The 19,999-nt window shown below is 40.5% G+C and overlaps 1 protein-coding gene across 2 annotated transcripts in view; it reads left to right on the plus strand.

The window, feature by feature from the left end:
• The window catches only part of syt12 (synaptotagmin XII), a 38,939-nt gene extending 25,109 nt beyond the window's left edge, over positions 1–13,830 (plus strand). For both annotated transcript variants that reach the window (XM_047354975.1, XM_047354982.1), the window contains exons 4-8: positions 1,029–1,415; positions 7,225–7,440; positions 9,378–9,498; positions 10,903–11,036; positions 12,148–13,830. In XM_047354975.1, coding sequence (XP_047210931.1) covers positions 1,029–1,415; positions 7,225–7,440; positions 9,378–9,498; positions 10,903–11,036; positions 12,148–12,321 — 1,032 coding nt within the window. In that variant the 3' untranslated portion in view covers positions 12,322–13,830. The remainder of the gene's footprint in view (positions 1–1,028; positions 1,416–7,224; positions 7,441–9,377; positions 9,499–10,902; positions 11,037–12,147) is intronic.
• Positions 13,831–19,999: the final 6,169 nt, after the last annotated feature.

Consider the following 19,999-nt stretch of genomic DNA (forward strand, 5'->3'; position numbering starts at 1 on the left):
AACAGATGGTCCACCTCCCACCTGTACGCGGACTCGTCACCATCAGAGATGAGTCCGATCAGGGTGGTGTCGTCCGCAAACTTCAGAAGCTTGACAGACTGGTGACTGGAGGTGCAGCTGTTGGTGTACAGGGAGAAGAGCAGAGGAGAGAGAACACAGCCTTGGGGGGAACCGGTGCTGATGGTCAGGGAGTCAGAGACGTGCTTCCCCAGCCTCACGCGCTGCTTCCTGTCAGACAGGAAGTCAGTGATCCACCTGCAGGTGGAGTCGGGCACACTCAGCTGGGAGAGCTTCTCCTGTAGCAGAACTGGGACGATGGTGTTGAAGGCAGAGCTGAAATCCACAAACAGGATCCTGGCATAGGTTCCTGTGGAGTCCAGGTGCCGGAGGATGAAGTGAAGGGCTAGGTTGACTGCATCATCTACAGACCTGTTGGCTCTGTAGGCAAACTGCAGGGGGTCCAGGAGGGGGTCGGTGATGTCTTTTAGGTGTGAGAGCACAAGGCGCTCAAAGGACTTCATCACCACAGAGGTCAGGGTGACGGGTCTGAAGTCATTAAGCCCTGTGGTCCTTGGCTTCTTGGGAACAGGGACGATGGTTGAAGCAGGCTGGCACATGACATGTCTCCAGTGAGGTGTTAAAAATGTCTGTGAAGACTGGAGACAGCTGATCAGCGCAGTGCTTCAGGCTGGCTGGTGAGACAGAATCCGGTCCAGCAGCTTTCCGGGGGTTCTGTCTACTGAAGAGTTTGTTGACGTCCCTCTCCTGGATGGAAAGAGCTGTCCCCGGCGTGGGTAGGGGACTGGTGGGGGGGAACTTCAGAGTGGGTGTTGGAGGTGCCAAGGCCCCATGGATTGTCATTAGGTACTAGATAAGGCCAAAAACAAAGCTTAAAGACTCTAAACCAGAGAAATGCTGTTTTATATATTCTAACCATTTACACTAAAATAAATTCTATTAACCTTTCTGGGTTCCTTTAGAACAGGAAGTATTTCCCTTTGATAATTGTTTTTCTTTCCTCCCTGAAGAGAGTGGCAGCCAACAACCACCGGCGCACCTCCACCACCTCCAGTCGTAAACCCAGCCTGGCCCTTGGCGACACCACCGATGCATTCAGGGAGCTGGGCCACCTGGAGCTGATGAGCAGGGAGCTGGACCCAACAGGCATGGCTCAGCTCAACCGCTCCATCTCCACCGACTCACTCAGCTCCATCTCCTCTATCGCAAACAACTTCGGCCATGACTTCACGGTCGGGCAGCTGGAAGTGACCTTGGAGTTCGATGCGCCTCGGCAGCTGCTTCATATCACCCTGCACCAGGGGAAAGACTTGCTGGAGAAGGAGGAAGGGGACTTTCCTGGTTGTTTCATCAGAGTGTCGTTGGGGCCAGAGGAGCTTAATGTGGGAGTCACAAGGGTAAGGAAGCTTCTGTCTTCATGCCTTTTGAGCTCATCAGTGTTGGAGTTTGGGTTCATAGGCGTGCAAAGGTCAGACTGGGTACAGGGCTTTAAACTTTAATTAACTGATTTAAAGATATAAAATGGGATGGTGACGTCATGTAAAATGTAAGGTTCTGCTGTCCCGATGCAGTAGAACACCACAAATTTTACACCCTTTGTCTTAATGCACATAGACTGTACAACCTGGAGGCAGATCATGATGTAATTATTTTCCACAAACCAATGTCTGGCTCTGCCTGTCTTTTATATAGTTTGAAACACTGACCTGCACCAGACTCGTATGTTCACTTTCTAATGATAGAAGGCTCTATTAGCAACCCCTGTGCCAATCAAAAAATCTGATTCACAGATACTTAATTTGTTATTCATGCATTTTAATTTTTCTGTTAATAGTATGTAGCTATAATGCATTCCTGATATCCTTTACATAGAATCTTTATGGAGATAATATTTACCCAGAATTAATAAAAACACAAAACAATATCAGCTAAACCTGGATTGGTGTCACACTAGATTCTTGAACGGTTTCTTTAGTCATTATAGGATCTGGACCTTTGACTGCCTTTTATAGAACATATTAGTTGTTATCTAAAAATCAACCCACAGCATTGGTGCTGAACTTTGCACTGGAACAAAATCCATCGGTTTAGTGTTGATTGATAATGAGCAAGTTTTTGCGATCAAACAATAGAAGTTATGCAGCTTTAAAGTGTTAGTGGCACTAACTCCATCAAAGTACAATTACAGAAGGTTGTTAATACTTAATTTTTCAAACTTTTGATTACTGTGTTGTAACAAAAAGTAGACCTGAGACCAGCTCACTGTCTCTCACCTAGAGGGAAGTTTGAAATCTGTTGAAACTGGGTTCAGACTGGAGCCTCAACTGAATTTCCACCGTGACAGTGATCCGTCCCACGGGACCAGGAGCTCAATCGTGCCTCCTGACAAGCCAGTGTTTTCCAGTTCAACAGAGCAGTCTGTTTCATTTGGTACACTAGCTGCTCCCTTGGGAGCTGGAGTCAGGAAGGTAGATTTCACCTTGTTTTACTGTTACAACAGACAGATAGATATAAGACTGCAGCTCAGCTTGCTCAGTTTGCAATCAAAGACGCACCAATCACAATGTGGCCCATTTCCTGTCTGCACTTTTCATTAAGTTTTGACCTCCAGATTCAGATTTTAGCTGATCAGGATTTCATGTGATGAACTATACATACCAGCATAAAATATTTAATTCCAGCCTTCTTGCTGTGAGTGTTCATTAATTATTCATATTGGAAGCAGAGGTGACGTCACTCCCTGTAAGAGAGTAGTTACTATAAAACATGATTTTATTATTTTAAAACAACAGCAAAATCAATATTGAGCTGACATTTTAAACTGTCAATAGTAACTGATATTAACACTTACCATGATTAGTATGATTAGCATTACTTAGTGTAGGTTAGCATTACTTACTGTTAGGTTAATTGGTCTTTCTAAACTGCCCTTAAGTATGACTGGGTGTGTGCATGGTTGTTTGTCCTGTAAGTCTCTGTGTTGCCCTGCCATGGACTGGCAACCTGTCCAGGGTGTACTTTGCCTCTCACTTGTAGACTGCTGGAGATAGGCACCAGCTCCCCTGTGACCTGGAAGAAGCGGGTATAGAAGATGGATGGATGTTCAGCCTTTCTGTCATCGGCTCATGTAGCAGCCAGACAACATGCTGAAAGGAAGTTTCCTTTTAACTAGCTTCTTACACCTTTTACGCCTCCCCTGAGGTCATTTTCACCCACTGATGCTGAAAGTAGCTTCTTAAGCCTTCTTTATTCAGTAACAACTTCCACACCGAAGAGTGTTGTTAGTGCGACCTGGTAATGCTGCGTTCATTGATCAGAAAAGGATAGGATTTTGTGTTTTCCACCTCAGAAAATGCTGGTTTCAGTTACCAACACATTTCTTCATTAACTTGTAACCTGTGAAACCAGAATTTCAGATTCTAATTTAAAGTTTCCTGTGAAGATTTGATTTGGCCCTTCTTTCAATTTGGCTGTCATTTTCCCATTTATTATGCTCCATGGTAATTATTTGTATGCCAGCAACAGTCTTCAGTTAACAGTAGTTTATCTTTAGCTGGTAATAGTTCACCTTTTGGACTGATTACCTATTAAAGTCTCTCTTCTCATTCTTAGTTGTCATAAAATTCACAGCTAGTTTCATAAACGCCTTCTAATATGAAATGAAGAAAAGCGGCTGTGTTCCTCCATCTGCTCCACCTGCCACCTGCCTTCTGCTCTCACTTCCTCGCTGCCAGAACGTCCTCCTCTCAATCCCTGCTGTGAGTTATCTCGCTGTGGTGTGGCTCAGTTTCTTCAGGCTGACATGTTGGATACAGACGTATCAGCTCCTCTTTTTTATTTTGTTTCAAAGTATCCATCCTGCTGTAATGATGGCAGCAGCCACCTATGCAGCATCATTAACAGACTGTGGGGAGGCTTCTCACTGTTTGCTCCTGCTTATTCTTGTATCCATTGTCTCTTTGTCATCACTATTTTTTCCCCTCCATCAGCCCACCTCTTCCTCCCACTATCATCCTTTGTTTTGTTGGATTTTCTTCTCATCTCATTCTCTCCTTCAGTTTGCTGAACTGGCTTCTTGTCTTTGTTTTCGCCTTTAATAATCTTTTTCTTTTTGCTGTGACTCACACTTACACATTTCCACACATACCATCTCTTTTTATTGCTTCATGTTCCAAACATAAAAACATCGTCATAGTTGTCTCCTGAGAGATGAGACCAACATTGTAGGAAGGAAACCTCATATTGTGCATGGCTTAATTTGAGCAGATATTTGGAAGTTATGAAGTTGTTTAGATAGTTGATCTGATGCACTATCCAAGGTCAGCCTTCAAAGCTGATGTGATGACCCTGTGCTCTGAATATTTCTGCACATTTATGAACAAAATATTTATGAACAAAGACCATTGCAAAAAAAGAATTTTAAATAAAGATTGTTGCATTAATTTTAATGGTTAAGTCTGTTTATTGTTCTAAGGTACTCTCTGTTCTGTGCTAATCTGAACAAAACACCATTAGTCTACAGTGTTTTGCAAAAGTATTCACTCCCCATTTCACAATGCATTTTTTTGTGATTTTATGTGCTAGCTCATCGCGCAGTAGTGCGTCATTGTAAAATTGAAGGTAAAGGATACATTTTTTTTTATTTAATGACAAAAAATACCTGCCTGTAGACCATACTTTGTAGAACTACATATCACTGAAAATTGCTGTTGCAAGTCTTTTGGGGTATATCTCTACTAGTTTTAGACATCTAGACAGTGAAAGCTTCTTATCTTCTTTCCAAAACAGCTCAAGCTCAGTCAGATTGGATGGAATACAGGGGTTGGACAATGAAACTGAAACACCTGTCATTTTAGTGTGGGGGTTTCATGGCTGAATTGGACCAGCCCGGTAGCCAGTCTTCACTGATTGCACATTACACCAGTAAGAGCAGAGTGTGAAGGTTCAATTAGCAGGGTAAGAGCACAGTTTTGCTCAAAATATTGAAATGCACACAATATTATGGGTGACATACCAGAGTTCAAAAGAGGACAAATTGTTGGTGCACGTCTTGCTGGCGCATCTGTGACCAAGACAGCAAGTCTTTGTGATGTATCAAGAGCCACGGTATCCAGGGTAATGTCAGCATACCACCAAGAAGGATGAACCACATCCAACAGGATTAACTGTGGACGCAAGAGGAAGCTGTCTGAAAGGGATGTTCGGGTGCTAACCTGGATTGTATCCAAAAAACATAAAACCACGGCTACCCAAATCACGGCAGGATTAAATGTGCACCTCAACTCTCCTGTTTCCACCAGAACTGTCCGTCGGGATCTCCACAGGGTCAATATACATGGCCGGGCTGCTATAGCCAAACCTTTGGTCACTCATGCCAATGCCAAATGTCGGTTTCAATGGTGCAAGGACCGCAAATCTTGGGCTGTGGACAATGTGAAACTTGTATTGTTCTCTGATGAGTCCACCTTTACTGTTTTCCCCACATCCGGGAGAGTTACGGTGTGGAGAAGCCCCAAAGAAGCGTACCACCCAGACTGTTGCATGCCCAGAGTGAAGCATGGGGGTGGATCAGTGATGGTTTGGGCTGCCATATCATGGCATTCCCTTGGCCCAATACTTGTGCTAGATGGGCGCGTCACTGCCAAGGACTACCGAACCATTCTTGAGGACCATGTGCATCCAATGGTTCAAACATTGTATCCTGAAGGCGGTGCCGTGTATCAGGATGACAATGCACCAATACACACAGCAAGACTGGTGAAAGATTGGTTTGATGAACATGAAAGTGAAGTTGAACATCTCCCATGGCCTGCACAGTCACCAGATCTAAATATTATTGAGCCACTTTGGGGTGTTTTGGAGGAGCGAGTCAGGAAACGTTTTCCTCCACCAGTATCACGTAGTGACCTGGCCACTATCCTGCAAGAAGAATGGCTTAAAATTCCTCTGACCACTGTGCAGGACTTGTATATGTCATTCCCAAGACGAATTGACGCTGTATTGGCTGTAAAAGGAGGACCTACACCATACTAATAAATTATTGTGGTCTAAAACCAGGTGTTTCAGTTTCATTGTCCAACCCCTGTATATCTGTGAAAATCACTTTTCAAGTCTTACCACAGATTTTCAATTGGATTAAAGTCTGGACTTTGACTGAGCCATTCTAACATGAATATGCTTTGATCTAAACATTTCTATTGTAGCTCCGGGTGAATGTCCAGGTTCATTGTTCTGCTGGAAGGTGAACCTCCACCTCAGTCTCAAGTGTTGTGGAGCTTGTTTTGTTTCCAGGTGGTCCTGTCTTTATCTTCATCCATTTTCCGATCAACTCTGACCAGCTTGTGTCTCCCTGCTGAAGGAAAGGATCCTCACAGCATGATACTGCCACCATTTGTTTTACAGTGGGGTGGGGTGTTTGGGTTGATTTGCATTGTTGGTTTTCTGCCATGCAGCGTTTTACATGTGGACCAAATTCTTAAATGTTGGTCTGTGACATGAGCACCTTCTTCCACATGTTTGGTATGTCCCCTACGTGGCTTTTTAGCAAACTGCAAACCTAATTTCTTTTAGGTTTGTTTCAACAGTGAATTTCTTTAGCACTCTTCCACAAAAGCCACAGTTGTCTGGTCAACAGATTCTCCCACTTGAGCTATGGAGCTCTGCAGCTCCTCCAGAGTTACCATGGAGCGCTTATCTGGTTCTCTAAATAATGCTACTTGTCATCCACAAATTCTTCTTCATACAGTATTCTTGAGTCCAATGTGAGGCCAACTTTATGACAGTTGAAGCTTGATCAAAACTGGTTCATCGAAGGGACAATGATCCCAAACACATCTGCAAATCTTCAAAGGATTTACTGAAAAGGAAAAGAATCAAAATGTAGACCTCAACCTGATTGGAAATCCTTTGTTGGCATCTTAAGGGACCTATGCATAAACAAATGTCTGCAAACCTCAATGAACTAGAGCAACCGTACATAATTCCCTACAATGATGTCAGTGACTTCGGTGAAGTCATACAGAAAACAAGTACCGGTACTTCAACTTTTTATTGCTGTAGTTGCTCCTACAAACTCCGGGTGTACTTAGTTTATCAATATAACATCTGTTTTACAACAAATGTTCATAGTCATTTCTCTCCATCTATATGTGTTTAATTAATCTCTAAAATCCTACATGTAAGCCTCTCTTCATCTCGTTCTCACAGGTCCAGACGAATGCTTTCACCGTAATCTTTGATGAGCGCTTTTCGGTCCCCATGGACCCATCTGCCCTGGACGAGTACAGCCTGCGCTTCGCCGTTTTCGGCATCGATGCTGATGAAAGGAACATCAGCGCAGGCTTAGCAGAGCTGAAGCTGTCAGATCTGGACCTGACCATCAGACCATTCAACGCCTGGCTCTACCTTCAGGACGTCAATAAGGTCTGTCAGGAGGCTTTAAAGCTATGTGTTGCAGTGATAGATTACATGGCGAAAAAAAAATGCTGCAAAAAAATGTTTTCACCTTGAAGCTTATTTAAATTCAAAACTGAAAATGTAATTGTAGCATTAACTGTTTAAATTGTAAAAGTTGCAGTGGGAATGATGTGGTGTTGTAGTCCCCCTCCTGGCCACTAAACAAAACTACATGTCAGCTTTAACAATAACACTTCATTGGAAGGTCAAACGCAGTAAGCACAGTTGTAACAGTCCAGGGCTTTATGTTTTCTTAATTAATATGAGATGTTAGGCACAAAGTGATAAATCCTACTGAACAAAAAATAAACATTAAGTTTGGCCCAAGAAAAAACACATAAAAAAATACCCTCTGGTCTGAGATTGCATTACAGTCAAGACCTGAATGGTTTGTTCAGATAATGGCACCAACGTTTTTTCTCACTCTCTGACTTTAAATACTAAACTTTTCCTGTTTTAGGTCAGTTAGGGGATGTAAAAATTAAGTATATTTCCTATAGGGATAGAATAACAGAGATAACCGTTTCCATAGATTTTCATAGTCTTAACATTTGTTAGGATTGCTTATAAACTATATGACGGAGGTCAAATGTTTTCGCCACCCTTCTTTTAGCACACAGTAGTCTGCAGGACGTTTGGCCGACTCCTTCTGACAGAACTGGTGTAACTGAGTCATGCTTGCAGGCTGCCTTGATCACACACAAATCTTCTATGGGACTGAGATCAGGGATTTTGGATGTCATTCAAAAATGTTTGACTCTATCATACTTAAGCCACTTTGTAACTGATTTTGCTGCATGGTTAGAGTCATTGTCCATTTTAAGGACCCACGTGTGCCCAAGCTTTATCTTCCTGGCTGATGTTGCTTCAATGTTTCCACAAAATGTATTCTTCTACCTTGTGCAGAGTACCAGTGTTCTCTGCAGAAAAACAATCACACAACCTGGCGTTGCCATCCCCGCACATCCCAGCGGGGATGGTGTTCTTAGGGCAGCAAGCTTCTCCCTTTTCCACCACTTGAAAAGATGGTGATTATGGCCAAACACTTTGTAATAAAACTTTAGTTTTATTAGAAAGTGTTTTTGCACTTTCTTGTTGCAAGACTCGTTATACTTTGGATAACAACACTGCCTTACCAGATTCAGCCAACATCTTTACAAGGTTTTGTTCTGTGTGTAGTCATTTTGCCCCAAAGCCAATGATCTGGGTTTTTCGAGCTGTTTAAAGGCATTGTTGTCTTAATGTATGCACATGTTTGAACTTAAAGAAAGTAAAGTAAATCTCTTCTCTTTGGCAAATAGAAATAATCTGGGGTAATCCTAACACAAAACAAGAAAAGCTTACTCTGATTTATTGCCAGAGTTGTGTCTCTGTATGTAGGTATCTGGTTTCAGGTGTATATAGCAGAAGCAGAGCTTTATAATGTGATACATAAAGAACGTCATAGACTCAGCTGTGGAAACTGAAATGTTTTGGACCTTGCGGGTCTTTTTGCTTTTCAGCTTTTTAATTTTATTCATAGCTGACCGTGCAGTAATTGTTAGCTAACTGTACAGTAATAAACAATTAAGTAAATTGTTAAATAACTAAATAACGATTTTTTTATTTTATTTATTTTATTACATCTTAATTTCTATAAGTATGAGTAGGAACAAAAGAGCTTGAATGGTAAATATTTCGTTTGCTATCTCAATCCCTTAAACGATGTCTTTGGATTCTCCATTTCTGTTTCTTGCTCAAACATTCAAAGTTTCTTAATTAGCAACTATTTCACAAGTCTTATAAATGACTGTTCTGTGGTCCGAGCTCATAATCTAGCTGCAGGAACTCCAACTCTCATCACTGCTAACGTTCTGAGAGGTTCTCCAGTCTGACACATTTGGGGTCATCTTATCTTTATGCAGGCTGTGGATGCAGTTGGGGAGATTTTGCTGTCTCTCAGCTATTTACCAACAGCAGAGCGCCTCACTGTGGTCGTGGCTAAGTGCAAGAATCTGATATGGACCAATGAAAAGAACACAGCAGGTGAGAACCAGTAAATTCTGTATTTTCTGGTTTAATGGGTTGGGGGATTTTATTCTAAAAGTTTACAAAATAACACATCTGTCAACTCAAGACTATGTGCAAAACTATTAGGCCAATCACTTATATCTTTATTATTTCAATTCCATTAAAATTCATTAAAAAAATATTTTATTGATCTCAACGAAACATTTAATGTTGTTGTAGCTCATATTATGTAGGTTTCTTCAAAGAGCCATTGTAGATGCTGATGGCTGTGGGCAGGAAGGATCTCCTGCCCACAGCCATCAGCAGATCTGAAGAAGCCTCTGACTGAAGACACTCTGTTGTTGTAGGACAGTCTCATGAAGAGGATGCTCAGGGTTCTCCATAATATTCTTCGTTTTATGAAGAATCCTTCTTTGCATTATGATATCCAGAGGTTCCAGAGGAGTCCCCAGAACAGAACCAGCCTTCTTTATCAGCTTGTTGAGCTTTTTCAAGTCCCTGGATCTGATGCTGCTTCCCCAGCAGATGATGGCAGAAGAGATCACACTTTCCACAACAGACCTATAGAAGATACGCAGCATCTTGCTGCAAACACTGAAGGACATAAGCTTCCTCAAAAGTACAGTCTGCTTTGTCCCTTCTTGTAGGCTACACAGTTGCATCTCCACTCTAGTCTGTTGACCAGGTGAACACCGAGGTATTTATACTCCTCCACCACCTCCACCTCTTCTTCCATGATGGAAATAGTGTTTGACTTATTCCTGTTTCTCTTAAGATCTACAATCATTGGCTCTCTTTTATTCACATTCGAGATGAGATGATTGTTTCCACACCATGCCACAAAGCGCTCCACCAGCTCCCTGCACTCAGCTTCTTGTCCATCTCTGATCCACCCCACGACTGCAGAACCATCCGAGTATTTCTGCAGATGGCAGAGTCTGTCTTGTACTGGAAGTCTGAGGTGTACAGAGTGAAGAGGAATGGTGAGAGTAAAGTACCCTGAGGTGCTCCTGTGCTGCTGACAAGCTGGTTAGAAACGCAACCCAGGGCAACAGGTCTATAGTCATTGAGGACAGATGAGGGAGTTTTCTTTGGTATTGGAACAAGATGGGAGGTCTTCCACAACACTGGAACCTGCTTTTAAATTACACAGTGGTTTAAAACTTTAACACACGACTGTTTGTAATGACTGAGTATCAACAGGAACTGAATGCAGGAGAATATTTTCATCATCTAAAGGGACAGAGGGGCTATAAATCCATTGTCACATTCATATTCCACTGATAAATCTCATCTACAGTACTTTTATCCACTGAGGTAATGTGTACAACACTAATATCTGCTCCATCCAAGTGTGTGTCAGGTTTCAGAAAGCATCAAAAGCTGCTGTAATGTAATTCTCTGGTTCTCCACCATCAGATCCGTTTGTCAAAGTGTATCTCTTGCAAGATGGCAGAAAGATCAGCAAGAAGAAAACCTCCACGAAACGAGATGATACAAACCCGATCTTCAACGAAGCCATGATCTTCTCCGTACCGTCTGCTGTCCTGCAGGTGACACTTCAGACTGTTCTGGCTGGTATCAGAAAGGGACGTTATGTTAGAGAAAAAGCAAAGAAACAAAATAGGAAGCCTTGAAGAGTAAGCAGCACTGACAAGCACATTACCACAGCAAAGAGAAAACATGCGGCCTTCACACCTTTCAGGTCTTCTTGTATCGTTCTGTGATTAACATTCCAGATTTATTTTATGCGTTTTATATCCCTGTGTCCACTACAGTCATGTAAATAGAGATGAGAGGCCTCAAGGCACTACTGTTTCAAAAAGTTGCAATAACCTGAAAAAAGGTATATTGTTTAGAAAAAAAGAAATAAAATACCTTAAAATTTGAATTTGTCAAGAAATAATTGAAAATTATTTGCAAAGGAAAATGTTTAATATGATGCAGGTCTTATTTCTTTTTGCTCAAAGATCTGGAACATTTCTTTGACATATGAAATATGATATGTTGGATCCTATGCATTATTTCAAATATTCTAAATTATTTCCTTCAAATGAACAAAACGGTTCAGATTAAGAAAAATTCAAGTGTTAAAATGCACCCTTAAAAGTCCAACCTAAACTGAATTAAAAATTTGTGGCAAGATTTTAACTTTTCGTGTTCTCAGATTGTCTCTAAACAATTTGACTGAGTTGAGATGTTTTAAAAGAGAACAACTGTCAAGAAAATCAGGCTCTACATGTGCAAAATTGGTAGAGACATGCCCCTTAAAAACATGCAGCTTTAACTGCAGCGAATGATGTTGCAACAAAGTATTGACTCAGGCAGATTGAATACATTTGCATGCACTACATTAAACTACCTTTGTACTGAAGAAGGTCAGAGGGGACAAATACAACATTTGGAGAAGTGCTTTAGATTTTTTTTTTCTTTTAGTTTTTTTCAATCATTTTATATGGTATTTTGTGTCAGTTTGTGGATAGATACCAGTACATTCCTCAAATTGGACCTTTTCCACTCAAAACCACTTATGCTCTTACTGAGAAATGTGCTTCTAAGATCAAAATGCTAAAAGCAATAAAATCAAGGGCCTCTATTTACTCAATCAGCTTCATAAAGATTTGGACGAAACACATTCATGTAACCATGTTGCTCTGTTTGCAGGAGCTCTCCCTGAGAGTCACAGTTGCAGAGGCCACAGATGACGGGCGGGGAGAGAACCTGGGTCACGTGATCATCGGCCCCGAGGCCAGCGGCATGGGCATCACCCACTGGAACCAGATGCTGGCCACGCTGAGGAAGCCCGTGTCCATGTGGCACCCAATACGCAGGATCTAGCCCCTTCTGGCACTCCCTTACCTTTGCCAGATTAAAACCTCCTCATGTTCTTTTGGACTCTTGTTTGGTGCCGTGTTAGGATCTGTTACAATGTTATAGTTAGAATTTAGATCGTGAGCGATTTTATTGGTACAACACTGGAATTAAAACCACATCTTCATGTATTAGGGCTGAGTCAGAAAAACAAACAAGATTTAATATTAATTTATATATGTCTTTTGATTAATTACTGGCTTCTATTCTGTGATAATCAATGAGCTTTATCCTAAGTTGGGTTCTGCTTCTTTGACTTACATGTGAATCAGTTTTAAACCCAATATTTTCTCTATTAATTGCAGGAGACATGAATGTGTAAACCTTTTTTCTCCCTCCCACAACTCTGGAATGAAAGTTTTAGTTTACAGTTTGGGTTCAGGTTTTGGGTCAGAATATTCCCTGTACTTGCATGGTGCCTACTCTGGTCGTAGCCTCTCATAGCTGTGTTGAAAATGATCGATGGGATGGAGGACTGATGTCGCTCCTCTTTCAGGAAAAACAATCGTTTGTCATTGATTGCGCCTTATTGGTTTATTATCTTGTGAATTTTGAGCTGTATTAAAATTGCTTCTGTATCTTGTTAAGTGAGAGACTGATAAAGGTTTTTTAGTATTTATTGAACATTCAAAAATATCCAGGTACTTTTATCCAGGTGAAATAATTGTAATCTGTAGCAGTTGTTTCAGGGTGGCCAAATCTTAATGTCATTTTATTTTTAATGCAATAAGCAAATTTAAAAGATGTGCGCCATAATTCTCTTCTCATTTCCATTTTTTTTCCAAAATTCTGTATACAAATCATGTTTCTCCTACATTGACACACACTAAACCCATACGAGTTTTAACACAAATGTCATTACTGACCAGTTAACTATAGTCAAAACACCTCTGGGAGTTTAACTTGTGATGTAAAACATGCTAGCCCCTTTGTAATTAATTTTAAGTTAATTTTGTGTAAGCAAAAACACCTCGACGTTCTACTTTTAATGTTCTGCTCTTGTCAAACACAGTTCAGAAAAATGAGAACAGTGTGACAAGAGGCTCACAAAGCTCAGAATGTCAAGGTGGCTTTTTATCTGTCTGAAATATTCTCTAGGAAATTGTGCAGTTGTATTTTGTTGTAACTTTTAAATATGTGAAGAATTAACCCTTGAAGCATAATTAGCCTGAGGCATTGCTTTGTATTTTTGTTTTGTTTTTGTATTTTCGGTCCAGCAGAACGGCATGTCACTCCTCACTTTGCAAATCTTTCCAAAAATAACACACTAATGGTAATAGATAAAAACAATGCATTTCCTCTGTGCCAAATAATGAAGCAATACTGTCATTCATTGTCACAATTTGCATTTAACAAAGCTGTAGCCTACATTCGGCCATGCATGATGTTCCTTGGCACTTGGTGTGAATGTGCCTCAAGAATACAGCGTATAGCGTGAATGCTGTTTCAAATAAAAAGCTAACCAATAAGACTGAATTAACTGTTTATCTCTGTTAGGTTTGTGGATAGAATTTGGAAAACATGTCAGAGATTTCTTTCAAAGCTAAACATAGACAAGAAATTATATATATAAAAAAAATGAAATGATGGAAAAAAAACAAGAAAAAATCCTGTTATTGAAAATCAATAAAAACTCTGCTATAAGAGTAAAAAAGATGAAAAGGAACAAGAGGTGAAGCTACCTGCTGCTGTGAAATAGATAACTTGCACACATCTAGTCACCGTCAAAGGACATACTGTACATCTTATCATTTTTACCTTTTCAACTGTGTTCTGGCATGTAGTTCACAATAGTTTTTCCATGTCTTAAGTCGAAGAATATTTTAAAAAATAAGCATTAAACAACTGATTACATTACATACAAGAAAGCCAAACTCAGAAATTCGTAAATAAAACAATGGGTACTCGAGAAGGAAGTAGTAAAGCTAGTCTTCAGTTCCACTGGGAGCTCATGATTGATCCAGTGAGGTGAAAGAAGTCAAGAGAAATGTTATCTAACAGGCAATAGCATGGAGACCCAACCAACTGATGTCATACCCAAGGATTGAAAAGCACTCTCTGACAAGCCCAGGCAGCCTATGAATTACCACAGTGATGAATTACCGCTTGTAACACAAAGTTTAATGAAAAACAAAACACCCAAATTTGGCAACATTTAGATAGAGGTCATTTCTGCTCATGTTCTGACCAGCTACATCACTCTGATGTGAACGGCGTCACCACTCACATTTCTTCCATCAACGATGTTCTTCTAAAAGAGAAAAAATCAGTGAGCTTTGCAGCGCTTGTATAAAACAACAACAGTGAATGGAAGGAGTTGATAGTCTCACCTTTATACACCAAATCATGGTGTGTTTTACTTGTGAGAGTCTACTTACACTACGGTACATTAGCTGTCAAAGGAGGTTTTGTGAGGACACAATCCATCATGTTATTCAAACTTTGAATCTGCTGTCTGCGGTTAGTTATCTTAAAACTTGTCATTTGGTCCAAAATGTTGTACTAACTGGACACATAAAATAAAAACTATAGGTAAAAAACATTTTCTCACCTGAGAAACTTTTAGTTCTTAAATAACACTTTTGTGATCGCCTTGGTTCCCCACCTATCAACTCTGCTAAGAAGTCATTTGTTGCCATGACCACAAACTGCATTGTTTCTTTGTCCCTGAGTTGTTCCTTACCTTAAAGCCGAGATACCAATCGTTTTCTAATCCTGGGGTGTTTTAAATATAACTAATTTTTGTGGATGATGAGAAATCTTCACTTCACTTACTGTACATGAATCTCCGTCACCCTTCCTGCGCAGAGGATGTTTGGGGAAAGTAATAGTACTCTATTCTGTGTTGTCAATACGTTACACATCTGACATATTCCTATTAGAAAGGTCATTTAGGTGTAAAAAAAAAAAAAATAAATTCAGTACATTATATTGCTTACCATAGGCGATTATCCAGACAACACATCATTATCGATATATGGCACCAGTGTTTCTGTTTTAGAGAGGCATGGCTCCAAACACACACACACACACACTTTTATGTTTTTGGACTGCAGAGGACTCTTAGGGAATTTAGCATTATAAGTTCAGAAATAAAATAAAGGAGTGTCCAAAGATTTACCCAGTTAGAGGTGAGTATGAAAACATTAAGTTTTTTATGGGTTTTGAAGTGTTCATTTAGGCAGCAGAGGTCACTTTTTATTATGCTGAGTTTTATTTCTTTTTGGTACTGATGTTGTTAACAGACAAATCTACAAAAACAAAAATTCTTAGCCTTAATAAACGTTTCTGACACCATAAATATTTAGCGTATAATTACGTACATTTATTTAGTCTTTCTTTTTTTTATTTGATTGAACGCAGCAAAATGTAATAAATAAACAAATGTTTATGGCCTTGCTGTAGTGAATTGCTAGAAGGACCCGAATTTTCAGCTAGACACAACAGATGTTTACAGGTTTATAAACAATTGTAGTAGCAGAATGGCAGGAAGCCACCAGCACCGGGATCAGGAACCTCTGAGGTCAGGCAGATAGGTTAGTGGCTGAGCAGAGAACTGTAGGCAAGGTGAATCTCAGAGAAAAGGCCTCTAACCTCCTCAGAATCCATGGGAGAGCAAGGAGGCTTATTTTCGGCTCTTCACTGTAGTTAGCTGGCGGCAGCATGATAACATCACAGTGGGTTTGAGGGAATGTGAACTAGACTCCTCGGCTTGACTTTATGATCAGATCCAGCACAGCCACAATAAGCTCACATAGGGAAGGAACTTCAGGTTTACGGACGCAGGGAGTTGGCAGGTTTCCGTGATCCCGGGACAGAAACTGGGTCGAAGCCGGGAAACAGAAATAGGTGACAGGATCTGAGGACTAGGCTTTTATCTGATTTAGTGTTAAATACAGATGAGGTTATTATAGTGGGAGATTTTAACATTCATGTTGACACTGAAAGTGATAGCCTAAATATAGCCTTTAATGATATTTTAGACTCAATTGGCTTTGTTCAAAACATTAAAAAACCTACCCACCTTTTTCTTCATAAAGACATAATATTTTCTCATAACCCTGTCCTGTCTGACCATTTCTTAATAACCTTTGAGTTTAATTTAATCGAGTACTCCACACCTGAAAGAAAATTTCATTACAGTAGATCATTATCAGACAATGCTGTAACAACCCTTAAAGAATCTGTTCCACTTTTAATTTCCTCATTATCACAGAAAAACACAGTGGAGGGCAATAATTTTGTTTCTTCCCCTTCACAAATTGATTCTCTTGTTCATAGTGTTTCTTCATCATTGCGTGGTGCATTAGACAATGCAGCCCCCTTTAAAAAAAAGGTCATCATTCGTAGGAGGCTAGCTCCCTGGTTTAATTCAGAGCTGCGTACTTTAAAGCATAATGTTAGAAAATTGGAGAGAAAATGGTGCTCTTCACACCTAGAGGATTCCTACTTAATCTGGAAAAATAGCCTACTGTTGAATAAAAAGACACTTCGCCAAGCTAGAACAGCTTATTTCTCATCATTAATAGAAGAGAACAAGAATAATCCTAGGTTTCTCTTTAGTACAGTTGCTAAACTTATACAGAGTCATAGCTCTGTTGAGCCATCCATTCACTGCTGAGAGAGCAGCCTTGACTTTATGGGATTCTTCTTAAATAAAATTGATTCTATTAAAAATAAATCTTTGACATATTCCCGAAGGTGATTACTTCATCCACAGCAAGTGAGACAACATTGGAAGTAACTGTAGAACCTGATTTGTGTTTGGACTGTTTTGATCCTGTGAAACTTCCTGAGTTATCAGAAATATTAGCTTCATCTAAACCTTCAACTTGTATGTTAGACCCAATCCCAACCAAATTATTTAAGCAAGTGTTCCCTTTGATTACCAGCCCCATTTTAGATATGATTAATCTATCTTTAGTAAATGGATATGTACCACAGGCGTTTAAGTTAGCTGTAATTAAACCTTTACTTAAGAAACCTTTGCTTGATTGAGATGACTTGAAAAATTACAGACCTACAGGGGTTGGACAATGAAACTGAAACACCTGTCATTTTAGTGTGGGAGGTTTCATGGCTGAATTGGACCAGCCTGGTAGCCAGTCGTCATTGATTGCACATTGCACCAGTAAGAGCAGAGTGTGACGGTTCAATTAGCAGGGTAAGAGCACAGTTTTGCTCAAAATATTGAAATGCACACAACATTATGGGTGACATACCAGAGTTCAAAAGAGGACAAATTGTTGGTGCACGTCTTGCTGGCGCATCTGTGACCAAGACAGCAAGTCTTTGTGATGTATCAAGAGCCACGGTATCCAGGGTATTGTCAGCATACCACCAAGAAAGACAAACAACATCCAACAGGATTAACTGTGGACGCAAGAGGAAGTTGTCTGAAAGGGATGTTCGGGTGCTAACCCGGATTGTATTCAAAAAACATTAAACCACGGCTGCCCAAATCAGGGCAGAATTCAATGTGCACCTCAACTCTCCTGTTTCCACCAGAACTGTCCGTCGGGAGCTCCACAGGGTCAATATACAAGGCCGGGCTGCTATAGCCAAACCTTTGGTCATTCATGCAATGCCAAACGTTGGTTTCAATGGTGCAAGGACCGCAAATCTTGGACTGTGGACAATGTGAAACATGTATTGTTCTCTGATGAGTCCACCTTTACTGTTTTCCCCACATCTGGGAGAGTTACGGTGTGGAGAAGCCCCAAAGAAGCGTACCACCGAGACTGTTGCATGCCCAGAGTGAAGCATGGGGGTGGATCAGTGATGGTTTGGGCTGCCATATCATGGCATTCCCTTGGCCCAATACTTGTGCTAGATGGGCGCGTCACTGCCAAGGACTACCGAACCATTCTTGAGGACCATGTGCATCCAATGTTTCAAACATTGTATCCTGAAGGCGGTGCCGTGTATCAGTATGACAATGCACCAATACACACAGCAAGACTGGTGAAAGATTGGTTTGATAAACATGAAAGTGAAGTTGAACATCTCCCATGGCCTGCACAGTCACCAGATCTAAATATTATTGAGCCACTTTGGGGTGTTTTGGAGGAGCGAGTCAGGAAACGTTTTCCTCCACCAGTATCACATAGTGACCTGGCCACTATCCTGCAAGAAGAATGGCTTAAAATCCCTCTGACCACTGTGCAGGATTTGTATATGTCATTCCCAAGACAAATTGACATCTTGGTGTAGGAGGCCCTACACCATACTAATAAATTATTGTGGTCTAACACCAGGTGTTTCAGTTTCATTGTCCAACTCTTGTATATCCAATCTTCCATTCTTATCTAAAATTCTTGAGAAATAGTTGCTAATCAAATGTGTGAGCATTTATACAGCAATGACCTGTTTGAAGAGTTTCAGTCAGGTTTCAGAGCTCATCATAGCACTGAAACAGCTCTGCTGAAAGTCACTAATGATATTCTTATGGCCTCAGATAATGGACTTGTGTCTGTACTTGTCCTCTTAGATCTCAGTGCTGGATTTGATACAGTCGATCACAATATTCTCTTAGAAAGGCTGGAATATGCTTTAGGGATCAGGGGAACACCGATAGGCTGGTTTAAAACTTATCTGTCTGGCAGATTCCCGTTTTTTCATGTAAATGATAAATCATCTTTAAACTCCAGGGTTAATTGTGGAGTACCACAGGGTTCAGTACTTGGGCCGATTCTCTTTACTATATATATGCTTCCAATAGCTAAAATTATCAGGCAGCATAGGATAAATCTTCACTGTTACACTGATGATACTCAGCTTTACTTATCCATAAATCCTGATGAGCCCAACCAGTTAGATAGACTACAAGCATGTCTTGAAGACATAAAAACTTGGATGACTGTAAATTTTCTGCTTCTAAATTCAGACAAGACAGAAGTTGTTGTCTTTGGACCGCAGTCTAAAAAAGAAACTGCTTAGTCAATTACTTAACCTGGATGGCATTAAATTGACCTCCGGTAATAAAGTAAAAAACCTTGGTGTTATTTTTGACCAGGACATGTCATTTAAATCCCATATTAAACAGGTTTCTAGGATTTACTTCTTTCACCTCCAGAACATTGCCAAAATTAGAAATATCCTATCCAGGAACGACGCTGAAAAGCTAGTCCATGCATTTGTTACTTCAAGGCTGGACTATTGTAATTCGTTACTATCAGGATGTCCACAAAATGCAGTTAAAAGCCTCCAGCTGATTCAAAATGCTGCAGCAAGAGTTCTGATGAAAATTAAAAAGAGAGATCATATTTCTCTTAATTTAGCTTCCCTTCATTGGCTCCCTGTTAAATCCAGAATAGAATTTAAAATTCTCCTCCTCACATATAAAGCCCTTAATGATCTAGCTCCATCATACATCAGAGATCTGATTGGTCCATATGTTCCTAACAGAGCACTTCGTTCTCAGACTGCAGGTTTACTGGTGGTTCCTAGAGTCTCTAGAAGTAGAATGGGAGGCAGATCCTTTAGTTATCAGGCTCCTCTCCGGTGGAACCAGCTCCCAGTTTTAGTCCGTGAGGCAGACACCCTGTCTACTTTTAAGGCTAGGCTTAAAACGTTCCTATTTGATAAAGCTTAAAGTTAAGAGTGGCTTAGGTTATCCTGAGCTATTTCTGTAGTTATGCTGCTA

Source organism: Girardinichthys multiradiatus, chromosome 2 (genome assembly GCF_021462225.1).
Source record: "Girardinichthys multiradiatus isolate DD_20200921_A chromosome 2, DD_fGirMul_XY1, whole genome shotgun sequence".
In the NCBI taxonomy this organism is placed as follows: domain Eukaryota; kingdom Metazoa; phylum Chordata; class Actinopteri; order Cyprinodontiformes; family Goodeidae; genus Girardinichthys; species Girardinichthys multiradiatus.